The following is a 13958-nucleotide window of genomic DNA, read 5'->3' as shown; positions in this document are numbered from 1 at the left end:
TAATGAACACAGACATACTGAAGCTGTACTGTTTCATTAACCTCAGTCTTTTCATTTTCTAGAGGCTAAAAATCCTGTGGGTGCAAGTGGCAACGCCCCCCACCGAAAACGAATTGCAGGGTTTATAGGGGTCTAAATCCTGTATATACTGGGCCTACATATGTACCTTAATTAAAACCCGAAATTCTAAATAAGTGTATAACTTTGTTCATTTTTATTATTATTTTAGGTATTGAGACTTAAAGAGCAAGTAAAATTTACTTGTGTCTATTAAAAGTAATTACAAAATAATGTATTTATATTAGAATTTAAAAACTTGTCTTAGCACACAGTAAATTTCAAAGTAAGTAAAGTCCACATATTTAAGCAAACTGTTTGGTTATGCATAATTACACACAGAAAAATGTGGTGAAAGAAAGACCGAACCAGACACCAATGAAACAGAGAAATTATATTTCAGGCACAAAAACAAACAATGTCACATTATATAGATACCATAATACCAAGTGAGACGGAAGAAAAAAATGTGAAGCAATTTCTAAACTAAAGATAAGAAGCAGCATTAATTGGTAGTACATTTTAATACAGAAAAGGTAAGCCATAAGCTGTATTTTGTTTTCTATCTTTTCATGTATTCCATTTTTTCCTTTGCATTTGCTACAAAAAAAGACACATTAAGTTTCTAAAAATATTCATGGAACCAACCAGTCCTTACATTTATTTTAGTCTTCCAAGAGTATACATACGGCCGTTTCTCATTAACTACCGAGTCCGAGAATGCACAAGTGCATAAATAAATAAATCAATAATACTTTTGTACTTTTTATCTGCATTGTGTCTAAACTGTCAATAATATTACTTGACCACAGTTTTTCAGCAACTGAGATTATGCACCAAAAGATCTGACCGGTACATCTTGTGGCTCATAAGTGATATTTTTCTTTTAATAAAGACTGAATCAGCAAAACAAAGCACTTAAAAATAAAATAATCAGTCATAATTGCGCAATGTGAATATCATTTCCTGAATGAATTGTATATTCTTGGTTTCAGATCGATCTTCTAAGTCAATGCATAAGACATTTTACAATGGTATAACATATACTCACTGTATTTCGTACACCGAGTAAAAAAGACGATCTTACATAGAAAACGTAGGTTGTTTGTTAAAAAAAAAAAAAAAGTTATACAATGTCATAACACTGCTCTACAGTTACTGACTCAGGTATATGATTGTACTACAGTTCAGCCTTCATCGCCAACATCGCTTGTAAGCTCGAAACTGATTGGTCCATTCACGGTGTCCATGGAAACATAAGCCCAGAAACGAAATGCCCTCAGAGAAGGAATGTTTTACTCGACTTACATACGTAATGAATTGTGGAAATACCCGCTATTTTACTGTAACCAAATAAACATTTTGAATACTATTCGCTGGAACATACGAACACTATAAAAACTAGTTTTTTTTTCTTTTCTTTTTGAAATAACTAGTTTTTTTTTCATTTCTATTTGAAATAAGTATTTTTTTTTTCTTTTCTTTTTGAAATAACTATTTTAGGTGGCTCATCTGGCAAAGTAGACCGCAATTTAGTCGGCCGCCGGCTGGAAATGAGAAGGCTGTAACGTTATCCATTTTTCACCTCTATTTTTAAAACATCTCTTTAGTTTAAGTAAATTCAACTTTGCTTTGCTTTTTTAGTTGTTTTTGTACTGTGTTTTGTTTTGTATTTTTGTGATTATGTATACCTGTATGTATGTCCATTGCTGGTACCCTAGTGGTGGCCACCAACCACTGCAACTGCCTGTGTGTGTTAAAACCTGGACACCTGAGTGGTGTTTCAACCCTCTGTCTCTCTCGTGTCTCAGCCGATACCCACACTAACAGAACATCCCTTTTACAGTCTCTAGAACTCCCAGGGCATCAGCATAGTTATTTTATTCACAAACATCAGCACTGGCTTAAATAATAAAATAAATAACAATTAAGAGGGAAAATATTGTCCACAGAATACGGAATTACGCACCTTGATAACATTGGTCTTTTTGGTTTCATATACACTATGTGCATATTTTGAAACCACATTTGTGTTTGTTAACTACGCCATTAGCTTGTCCTGTTTCAACATGTCCTTTTATATTGAACACAGCCAGAGGAGGCTTTGGATTTCCACAACAGGCAATCAACAGTCCTAATTAAGAAAGTGCAGCACTTCGACACAGGGGAGAATGGACAGACTGTAGTGATTGTACTTTAAATTAAATGCAGCGCCTTAGGATGTCAAGACAAATCAGTTGACTCAGTATTTTCTTGTAAAGGCTTAAACTGCTAAAAGCTACATTTTATGTTCAGCTTTAGGAAGTCACAAATTGAATTGCCCTTTTTACACCCCACTGGGTATAAAAAGGCTGATCTTGAACAAGATTTTTTAGGCATTTTTTAAACGTGAAGAAAATAACTCGGGCAGCAGTGTGGAGTAGTGGTTAGGGCTCTGGACTCTTGACCGGAGGGTCGTGGGTTCAATCCCAGGTGGAGGACACTGCTGCTGTACCCTTGAGCAAGGTGTTTTACCTAGATTGCTCCAGTAAAAACCCAACTGTATAAATAGGTAATTGTATGTAAAAATAATGTGATATCTTGTAACAATTGTAAGTCGCCCTGGATAAGGGCCTCAGCTAAGAAATAAATAAATAAATAAATAAATAAATAAATAAATAAATAATAATAATAATAATAATAATAATAATAATAATAATAATAAATAATAATAATATGCATAATATACATCATATCAGTCATTTAAAAAAAAAGAAGAAAAGTATTCTCTCCGTATGGAGTTTGCCTGTGGTGGAAGAGATGTCTGGCAGGGATGGGAAATGTAAATCATCAGTAAATAATAAATAAGAGACCTTCAGGGTTCCAGGTTATCGGGTACAAGTGAAACAGGAATATCATTAAAAACTACAAAGCATATCGCTTCCGATAAAAAGAAAACCAAAGCGTATTAGGATAAACAAAAAAGGCTGAAACAACAGATCCTTGAAGGATGAAGTTAAATAACAATCAATCAAACAATAAACTATGGAGAATGCCGTAAACATGGGATTATATTTGTAGGTATTAGGGAGGAAGTATTATGGAACTGGGTGACCTCGCACACTGTATACAAGTGTCTTAACAACTATGCAAAAGAGCCGGGCTCGTCTGCATGAGCTTTTAATCATCCAGTCTCAACGACAGTGGGCAGAATTCATAACGGCAGTGTATCACACAACACTGCCAATTACATATGTATTTGTTTATAAGGGTTACATTCAGTACACACATACCTACTGGAGTGAAGTTCTAATTCGAAAGACATTTTGATGGTTGCTGTCAAATTCAGTATACAATGATATGTTATAGGTGCGGGATCTAGCCACTTCAAAGACACTACCACATAGTGTGTGTTCTTCATCCTAAAGATGGCCAACAATCCAGTAGTGAAAAGAGAATTTTATTGTATTCTTTTAAACGTGAAGAAATTGCAGAGTACAATTAGCCTAAGCACTAAGGCTTTCCGGGAACTTTGACAGTTCAAAAAGCTACAACAGAACTTCTGCTTTATCAAGTCATTAACATATTTCACTGTCCTAAACTGAAATACAATCAGTCACACGTCTGGTATCATTGCCTCTAATTTTGCCTCCCTATCAAGATGATGCTGTTTGCAGACTTTGAAAAGTCGGATCAAAAGATTGTCAAAAGTTATTATACAGTACCTGCCAATGGCAAAAGGCAGTGGTTCTCACCTCTATTGTTTTTTTTCTTTTAACTGTGCTGCTGTTTTGTGGAAACCATTTACTGCAGTGCAATGAAACTCGACAGGGTTTGCAACAAGATTCTAGAACTACCGGCATAAGTCACATTGGGTAATATCGCCAATGTCTATGTCATCCTTATTTATATGGAGTAAGTCTTCTATTGTTTCAAATATATATATTATAAAATAAAATAAACTGCAGAACTTTATATATAGAGACAGATCACTGTTAATTTAAGGATTCAAAGGTGCATCTATGTTGCTTGTTACTAGTTATGTAACATTATTTTATTTTCACAAAAAAGGTTTCATTGTTATGTAAAGACCTTGATAAATCTGGGCCGGCAATTAGGGAAAGATACTTTTTTCCCCCCCATAGCTGTTGCCAGGTGAGTTTAAAAACCACACTGTACATTCATTATTACCAACAAATATAGTAGCTGTGAGTGTTGTTGCATGTGCCATCCATAACTATAAAACACAACTGCTAGAAAGGTAATAAATTCAATGACACACATGTCAATGTCTTTTTCAACGTTGTCAATGTCTTCAAATAGTTTCTTTAAGTACTGGGGTTGAAACAGAAACCCGTACCGGTAAGGGAACTCAAAGACTACAGTGAGGAGCGGTGAGTGTGGCAAAGAGCAGAGGCAACTGACCTGGCAATCTTGTCACTGCAGGACATTGTGAGCAGTCTCTCTCCCTGCAGTACCCCGTCCCATGTCTGGATGGTGTTACTGGACCGTACTGGGATCGTCCCCTCGCCAGACTCAATCTTCGTCCGAAGTTGACCTCGAGCTTTCCGGTTCGGGTGCCTGTCTCCTTGGTCTGTAATTTCATTAAAAACATTTTTTTAAAAATATATTCTTAGATATCTTTTTGATGCCTTATGTACAGCACACTCTGTTGTAGTGCATCTTTCTGCAGATATTCAATTGACTACCATTACATTGTAATGTATGATTCCTAACTCCTAAGCCATAGATACTGTCCATGGGGTTATCGTTTTAAGCAGGGTACAGTGTTGGGTTTTCATACTGCTGTCTTTGCAGAGTAAGAATAGCTTTGAATAATATTTTCAGGTAACAGCACCTTAGCACAGACTGTGCATTTCTAACAAGGTAGGAAAATCTGCAGTTACTCGGGTGTATTCACTTGTTGTGGTTGATTTCAATATGACAGCAGTCATTGACAACATAGGACCCAACAGAGAGAAATAGACTAAAGAGACTCCACTCCCCTCATTGAGGTCTTGAAAGATAATGTTTGTACATAACACCTAATAAACAGTATTTACCTTTCAATTCAAATCAATTAGCAGACACATTGTGAATCCTGTGAAAATTCCAACCAGTCCTGAGAATGACACATTACTTCACACCACTGAGGTTAAAAAAGAATACATTGTCTATACCGGTGGTGCCCAATCCTGGTCCTGGAGGGCCGGTGTCCTCCTGGCTTTTGTTCCAACTGCCCCCTAAATTACTTAATTGGACTAATCAAGCACTTATTAGAAGCTTAATTGGTCCAATTAAGCAATTTAGTGTACAGTTGGAACAAAAACCAGGAGGGACACCGGCCCTCCAGGACCAGGATTGGGCACCCCTGGTCTATACAGTGCACTCCGTTTATAAAAATGTTAGCATGAGAATAAGAGCTTGTTCCCTGCAGTGTAATGGGTTGACCACTAGATGTCACCAGTTCCCGCATGTATGTACGCCCATGAAAAATCCACAGCTACTTTCCCTTAACAAATTAAGGATAATGGTCAATTGGTTAAATGTCTGCTTGTTAAAGGTAATGGCACCTCGATAAAAAGGTAAGAGTACGAGATCTAGTGTTTGTTCCACACACAGTATTGTTTACTTAGTCCTCCAACTGAGAGCTAGGTTTATTTTGTTTGTTTTATTAGCTGTTGTTTCGCCACTGCAGTGTAAGAAAAATAAAACCAACACCGGCTTAAAACTGTAAATCAAGACTCCAGCCTGATCATTTACACTGTCCTCGGCCACCCTGTTGCATTACAATTAGCAAAAGCATGCCATCAGCAGTTTAAATACAGTATACAGATGTCAATGATACTCAATCACTGAGGACAATACATCAAAAAAAGTCCTTGTGGATAAGTAGCTTGTTATATGATCACGATTATGTATACCTGTACTCAAGGCTGCAGAATCCTATTTCACTACAGTATACTTGAGACGTGATCTTCTCATGAGGATGCCTAGTTTAACTGTCGTGCGGTGTTACGTGTAATGGCCTTTGACTTAAAATGACATTACAGTACGGTATTTTATTGTCAAGACTACCACTGCATTTAAGCATCTGCGGCTTACTTATTTTCTGTTGCAATGCAAATCTCACAGTTTTTCATTAAGCAGAGATGCAAAGCTCTGCAACCCCCCCCTCCCCCTCCCCCTCCCCCCTCTCACCGCGGCGCACCGCAATCCCACTCCCTCTACATGCATATATAACATAATACACATAATAACACTGCTGTACTCAGTATGTATTCAATGAATGTGTATTCACTTTACTGAAATACATTTTCACTAACAGAAAACACAAAAAATATACCTGCACAATGCAGTGGTGCAGTCACGTTTGATTACAAACAATGCAGTGTTTCCTGCATCATTGCACTGTCCACGCTGCGTACATGACTAATCACGTGAGATGTGATCAAATTCAAATTCAAAAACAGCTTTATTGGCTGTACACGTCATTGCACTTGATCAAGTACGGTATTACACGTAGTCAGTTTGTCCCAAAATGATTCTTATAAGCGGATTGCTTGATTCTTATAAGCAGAGTATTTTATATTGGTTAGTATAGGAATGATTTTGTCCCAGTGGTTTTGATCACTATATGCAGTTGATTGTTATATCAGTGATTTTTATAAATGGAGTGCACTGTACTATAGTATTTGATGGGGTAAATATTAATAATAAATTACGTTTACTGTGCATCACATCAACATGTGTCCTTCTGGACTGACATTGTTGTTTATATTATTAAAAACAATGTATTCACCAGTGCTTAATTTGTAAATCGGGAGGTCCCAGAACACATAGTGAGTGCGAGAGGGGGGGTGTTCCAGGGGACTCTGAGGTCCCGGAACACATGAGAAAAAAAGTGACAAAACACAATGTAGCCAGACAATGTAACTATAACCTGTGTTAAGGTGTCATCTTTAGCCTTGGCTACAATGCTTGCTGCCGCTAAATGGGCCTTGGTTCGGGCATGTTCAAAAACCTTTTTTCTGAGGGCTCTTTGTTGTTTTTTTACGTCGGAGGCAGAGGACATTACTCTACATTCCACCCACTCTTTTGCTACTTTCATCCCTCCAGTCTTTTCCGGACCCAAGCTCCCTACCTTTTTGCATGTTGTATAGCCCAGCTTTGAATTTTGCATGACAAGCCAGGGGTTATACATTTGCTTTTTCTTGAACTGAGCCTCCGTCCAAACTGCACCTGCTCCGGGCACTTCGTCGGTGGATGCACTGCCCTCCCTGACCCCGTCCCCCTCTCCCGCCGAGTCTGACTCACTAGTAGGCCTACTAGCTAGTGGAGGACGTGTCGGTGGTGATGCTGAATTGGCGGGATTAGCAGCGCAGACAGCGCTGCTAGCTATGGCATCGCCATCAGGAGCCCCCTCATTTTTGATTTGGCTTTCCATTCCCACGACACGTTTCAAATTCAGCAACGATGACTAGCCTAGGCTACGTGACGTGATTACGTAGGGACCTCTCACTAGCTGACCACCACTGTTTCATGATCAGTTACTTACCTCGCCGGCCCGCCCCATAACCTCTATGTACAAATAAGAGAGCAGGTCTGGAATCGGTGTGGCTGGATAGGATGCGCTTTTACGGGGGGCGGGAGAAATAACAAGGAGGCAGAGGCAACTTTAACTCTGATCGCTTTTATTAGAATGTTTACAGTGCAAACAGTGGAAAAAATAATAAATCATGCCGCGAGAGGTACCGGATACAGGCAAATTAGGTGCCGGTACGAAAAAAGTCAAATCTGAGAGGTGCCGGATCCTGTTCCGGCTCAAATTAAGCACTGGCATTCACCTGTTAACACTAGAAGCCCCGCGGCAGTCATTTTGCCGGTTTTTGGTTTTAAAATGTAAAAATCAGGACGAGTGAGAATAAATACCAGAGACCGTGGAGTTTTGTAACGCAACAAAATATGGAGTTGATGTTTTGGATCAGATGGCACGGAAGTATTCCGTGAAAGCTGACTCCCGACGGTGGTCTGTTCAGGTGTTTTACAATGTATTGGACCTAGCAGCCATCAACTCCTGGGTACTTTACAAAGAATGCATGGAGAAGAATTTACCAAGGAGAGAATATATTTTACAGTTAGTACAGCAACTTCGCGAGAAGCATTTGGAACAGAGGGAGGCTACCAAGTGTGTACCCACAGTTGAAGCTGGCAACCCCGCTGAGAGCTGCAAGAGATGCCAATGCCAGGTTGGCAAGTGCAATAAAAATAAAACTTTGCAGAAAGGCAGCATGGAGGAGCGCATTATCTGTGTTTATTGTGAACAGCCTTAGACTCAAGGTAAAGGAATACCCCTTTGTCGAAAAATAAATTAGATTTTTTTATAAATTATAAATAAATTAGAACTTCTTGTGCTGTGCGCTTCTGTAAAATGTTTTTTTTTCTAAGTTTATTTATCTAAGTTGTTCAGTTGCTTTTGCACATCTGATAATAAACCGATTGCTGTTGAAAAGTTAAAAATGTATTGCTATTGTTGTTTTATAATATGTATGTTGTAAACCGATGTCTGTTGAGATGTTTATTTATTTACATTTTCTTGTTTTGATTTGAAAAAAAAAAGTTTGTATATATATATATATATATATATATATATATATATATATATATATATATATATATATATATATATACTGTATATATAATATGCTTCAGTTGTTCAGATGTTTGTAACGTACTCAATAAAAAAAAAAAAAATTACATCCGACTGTTTCTCCTTTCGTTATACTATTTACAGTGTTTTGAATACAGCCGTCAAAAAGACTGCTGCAGGGCTTCTAGGTATGAGTATATCTCCGGTCCTTCTAGTGTTAAACAGGAAGTAAAGGTAAGTCCTGAAACTAGTAATTGCTTCTTTTATCCAATTAGGTTTTCAGACCCAACTCACAGCCTATTAAGAAATTGTTTTAGAATAGATTTCAGTAAACCGAAAATGTTACATAAACAACATCTGATTTTGCCTTTGACAGCTTGTAGGGCCTTCAATTGCGCCTTGTCATATCTGTTTTAGTTGAAATCAGAGTTTATCTAACTGGGGTCACCAGGGGGGCCGCAGCACATACAGAAATATCCTCTAAAAGCTCCTGACACCTGACAAGCAATGTTCCCCAAGACGGTAAGCTCACGCTCACATTCAAACACCCTGACTCACTCAAACTCGACTCAGAGATTGCACCCTGCTCACACCCACTGAGTAAAAGCAGGAGGGACATCTAAATTCTGCTTGATATTAGATTCGACCCCATGTGACTCCCTCCCTCCGACCCTTACCCTCCATTCCAGCTTCATGTGGGGAGAATATCCTGGCGTCTCCGCATGGTGAAGTGCTTATGTACAGGTGAAACTGGACACTGTCCTTCAGTTTATAGCCACCTCTCTCACACCGGATGAAAATTGATTTCTGTTGATCTTCTTTGTTGCTGCTAGAAAAGATAGAAACAAGTGTACCGTGTTAAAATTGTGGGGAAAAAAGACAGCAGCAATAACATTACTATGTCCTGCAAACATTTATACCACCCCCACCCCTAAGACATACTAGTACAATTTATTTATCAATAAACTGTATGCTATGTGCCCTTTGCATTATAAGAACATAAGAAAGTTTACAAACGAGAGGAGGCCATTCGGCCCATCTTGCTCGTTTGGTTGTTAGTAGCTTATTGATCCCAGAATCTCATCAAGCAGCTTCTTGAAGGATCCCAGGGTGTCAGCTTCAACAACATTACTGGGGAGTTGGTTCCATACCCTCACAATTCTCTGTGTAAAAAAGTACCTCCTATTTTATGTTCTGAATGCCCCTTTATCTAGTCTCCATTTGTGACCCCTGGTCCTTGTTTCTTTTTTCAGGTCGAAAAAGTCCCCTGGGTCGACATTGTCAATACCTTTTAGAATTTTGAATGCTTGAATCAGATCACTGCATAGTCTTCTTTGTTCAAGACTGAATAGATTAAATTCTCTGTATATATATCCAAGCACACAGAGTATGTACAGTAACCCTGAAAACAGAACATGATTTAGGCAAGGCTACCTGTAATATTTGTATTGTAAATAGTTTTACTACATTTTTTCCATAGTCGTGATCTATTATATGTGAATTGTATTACAACGTACCTCAAGAAGTATTCAAGCTGGGTATAGAGGTACCGTATTAGGGACCTTCGGGCGATAATTTCAGCATGGCAGTCATTGAGGGCTAGGCCGCGGTCGCTCATGTACTCCCCGTTTATACACTTGGTCCCCGTGGAGACACAAATCACCTCGGCATCTTTCACGTCAGTGCCTGGACAGGTTAAAAGGAACACATTTGAGTAATGTAAAATATTAACATAAGTAATGTCCATCACTGAATGTAAGATTAAGTAGCAGCTATTAAGCAGAACCGGTCCTACCTTGTCCTCAAGACTGCGTTGTGTTTGTTATAGACTCGTGTTATTTATTCATTCTGGGTTTTTTTTCAGCATTTACATAACTTTTAAATAAATCTGAACCAAAAGAAAAATCTGAATAAAAAGTGTTTTCTGTACCTGTTGTCATGACAACCCCAGCCAAGACTTTCCTGCGTGCATGAGGTGATGTGAAATTGTCGGTCAGTTCACTGAATTTATCCACAACAAGACGGGAAACAGAGTCGGCTAGAACCTACAAAAACCACACAAACACATTTGATCTCTATGTGGAAGACCAGACACTGCACCATTCTTTTTTACACTGGATTTTTACAAGGCAGAAATACTATTATTTTATCAGCTAGTAAGCGATACTGTACACACATCTTGACATGTCTTGTAGTAGCATCAATAATATACATGACACAAAGGTTGGTACATGCATACACAGGTTATTTATGAAAATAAAAAGAGGCTTTTTAGCTTTTATTTAGTTGCCATTTGTGTTTAACTTGACTTAAGGAACACCATATTTGCAATGGCTTGGGTAACATGCTTTCGTCCTACCATTATCAAAGTGGCATTAATCATTTATTTTTGAGTACTTCCAAGTAAAAACTGTGCTGACATGTATTTTCAGTTTTTCAAGCTGCACAGAACTACAGGAGCTCATCTTAATTAGCCTTGAAGAAAATTAATGAGGTATTAAATTCCAACAATAAAAATTCAAACTATTCCTTCCATTCACTAGTCTGTTTTTCTTATTAGTTCTGACTAAACGGGCACCTTTGTGCACAGCTGAAGGTAAATTAAATAAATATTTTACAATGGTGAATGAATTAGTCAATTAGGAAGTGCTGGCTCTGTCAAAACATTTGCAAGGTGAATTGAACAGGCTGGGACTCAAAGAAATAGATCTAACTAATCCATAAAAAGATGTGGAACAAGATTGTTTGACTGATTTCTAAGCTAAGAATCACACCATTGCTTTTAGCCTCTGAGGCTTCAGCCTCCAGCTCTATCTCTTCACGCAGTCAGATCAGGAAAATCATTGATGAAATGACAAAGCCAGGGCAGCCTTATTAATGACAATATATCAGCAAAACCACTCAGCAGGTCACACGCAATTACATTACAACATGCTCCAATTCCAATTTATGCATTCTCAAAAGCGATAGATAACCCAAGACTCGTCATCAACTCTGCTGGAGCCCAGTTTCACATTACAGAAAATTGGATGAATAGCTATCCCTAATGAGCAAGCCTAATTTCCACTAATGCACATGCTGATATTCTCCCACCCGCAGAGATGCACACACATACTGTACATTCACTTTCTAGCTTTAGGGTTACACAAACAACCAAGAGTTGGACCAAATTTATGGACCAATTTTCAGACATTACTAGTCAATATTTTTTATTGATGTAAATGCCTGTGGCAATGTGGCCACGCCCTTGTGCGTAGTTTGTTTACATGTTATGTGTTGTGTGTTAATGTTGGTGTATTGTAGTTGGTACACGGGATATAAATGGGTGTGTGCAGAACGAGTATTTAAATTGTATATTTGTATTTAGGCACGAGGATGGCACATCACATCACGTGCATTTCAAGTATTAGTATGTGAACACGGGAAAGTGCACTTTAATTAATTCACGTGCAGTTGTACCGAGATTCCAATTGAATGATTGACTAGCAATCGAGTCTCGGTACAACTGCATAAAAGCAGCATGTTTTCACTCACTCGGGGTTGGGTGTTCATGAGTGGAGAACGGGTGAGAGAGAGAGGAGATAAGTTATTAGGAATAACAATTGCTACAGCGTGCTGGAAGTGCCAGCACGGTACTTGTTTAAATGTTCGTCCACTTGTTTTGTGTGTTAGTATGTTTTTATTTTCTGTTCTGTCTGTTAATTATTAAATGCTGAGCGCGATCACGCGCTCAGCTTCACCAAAACCCCAAGTCTCTGTGTGTGTTCCTGTTTTCTGGTCTGACGTCACCCACTGCAGCCGTCTTTGTGACAATGCCTAACATATCTTATTTGAAATAAAAATGCATCAACATGCTGCCCCAATGAAAATTTGAATAATGACTCTCTGGGTCTTTCTGATTTGGCCAATCTTGGTATGTCTGAGTTCCCAACACCATCACCAGTATTACCTGTACTCTTACCTGGGGAAGATGAAGCTGTAAGCCTTCCCTGGGGATGGGCTGTCGGGACGGCGTCTGGTCAAGCTGCATGTTAAACAAGCTGGAGAGGGCTGCCTGGGCAGCACGGGCCTTAGCCAGCTTCTTATTCCTCCCTGAACCTTCAAAGGTCTGTCCATCCACTGTTACTGACATCACAAAGTTTTTGGCGTGGCTCTCGCCGCTCTCGGAGACAAAGTCATACTTTAGGCCCGGGCGTAGCTCGTTCAGGATCATGACAGAGTTCTTACCGCTAGAGGGGGCAAGGGCAGATGGGGCGGGCAAAGGGGACTGGCTGAGATTGTCTGCCCCTCCAGAAGAGGGAAGAGGATAATCCCCTATGGAGTTAAAGGAGCCATTTCCATTGGAGCCCAGGTAATAGGCCACATCGGCCTGAGCTGGGGTCTCAAAACCATTAAAGAGGGTGTCGGGGAAGTCTGCCTGGTCGGAAGTGAAGTCAGTGTTTACAGTCAGGGTCCGACCCATGGCCATGTGGGCCTCTGATGCGTTGGGGAACTGGACGAAAGACCTCAGGGCCTTCTCTGCAGCGCTAAGCTTGGCCTTCTTCTTGGTGGGACCAGAGCCTTCGAAAAGCTGCCCGTTGACCTCCACTGTCATGACGAACACAGGAGCATGGACTGGCCCAGTCTGAGACAGCAGCTTATACTGCAGCCCTGGCTTGATCTCATTGAGCTGCATTAGGGCATTCTTTGGTAAGACGGGTCCCGGAGTTTTCTTTCGTTTCTTGGCCCGGAACTTGGAATGCGAGTGGCCGTTATTACCCTCCTCGAGTGGGCGCTTCCTGCTGCCACTGCCTCCATTGGGGAGTTGGACCCCTTCACCCAAAGTTTCCTTTGAAGAGACGTTGTCCAGGTTGCGATTTTCCTTAACATCGGTGCTGCACAAACCTGCGGTGCCCAGAAAGAGTAACTTACAACGCCTTCGTTGCAGGATCTTGTAAATGTAAAATTTATAGATTCCTTTATCACTCTTTGTAACCGAACAAGTGATGTGTGTTCTATAAATTCAGATAGGGGTGTTAGGGGAGGTTGGATGTTAAATAGATACAAATTAAGGCATTTCTGAAATGAGACCTTTGAGTTTTGTTTAACCTGAAGGCTTCTATGGTTGGCCAATCTATGCAGTTTGCATTAAACAATATTTGATAAATAGTATAGCTCATAAAAAGAAAGAAATTAAATAAATAAAACCCCAGAGAACATTAGGCCAATTCAATTTCGTTACTATTTTACTCATAACACTTTAAAACTAAATCTATTGGTTCAAAACAATTGG

At 39.3% G+C, this 13958-nt stretch overlaps 1 protein-coding gene across 12 annotated transcripts in view; it reads right to left on the bottom strand.

The window, feature by feature from the left end:
• The window catches only part of LOC117426916 (double-stranded RNA-specific editase 1), a 192122-nt gene that overhangs the window by 13139 nt on the left and 165025 nt on the right, over positions 1-13958 (bottom strand). For 11 of the 12 annotated variants that reach the window (XM_059033449.1, XM_034045133.3, XM_059033452.1 and 8 more), the window contains 5 exons: positions 12648-13570; positions 10617-10731; positions 10204-10372; positions 9364-9515; positions 4462-4630 (listed from right to left, as the gene is read on the bottom strand). In XM_059033449.1, the coding sequence (XP_058889432.1) occupies positions 4462-4630; positions 9364-9515; positions 10204-10372; positions 10617-10731; positions 12648-13570 (1528 nt within the window). The remainder of the gene's footprint in view (positions 1-4461; positions 4631-9363; positions 9516-10203; positions 10373-10616; positions 10732-12647; positions 13571-13958) is intronic. The other variant, XM_059033447.1, reaches the window with a different exon arrangement.

This window comes from Acipenser ruthenus, chromosome 11 (assembly GCF_902713425.1).
Source record: "Acipenser ruthenus chromosome 11, fAciRut3.2 maternal haplotype, whole genome shotgun sequence".
NCBI classification, from domain to species: domain Eukaryota; kingdom Metazoa; phylum Chordata; class Actinopteri; order Acipenseriformes; family Acipenseridae; genus Acipenser; species Acipenser ruthenus.
Note: the sequence above shows the minus strand (reverse complement) of the source record. Positions and strands in the feature narration are given on the sequence as shown.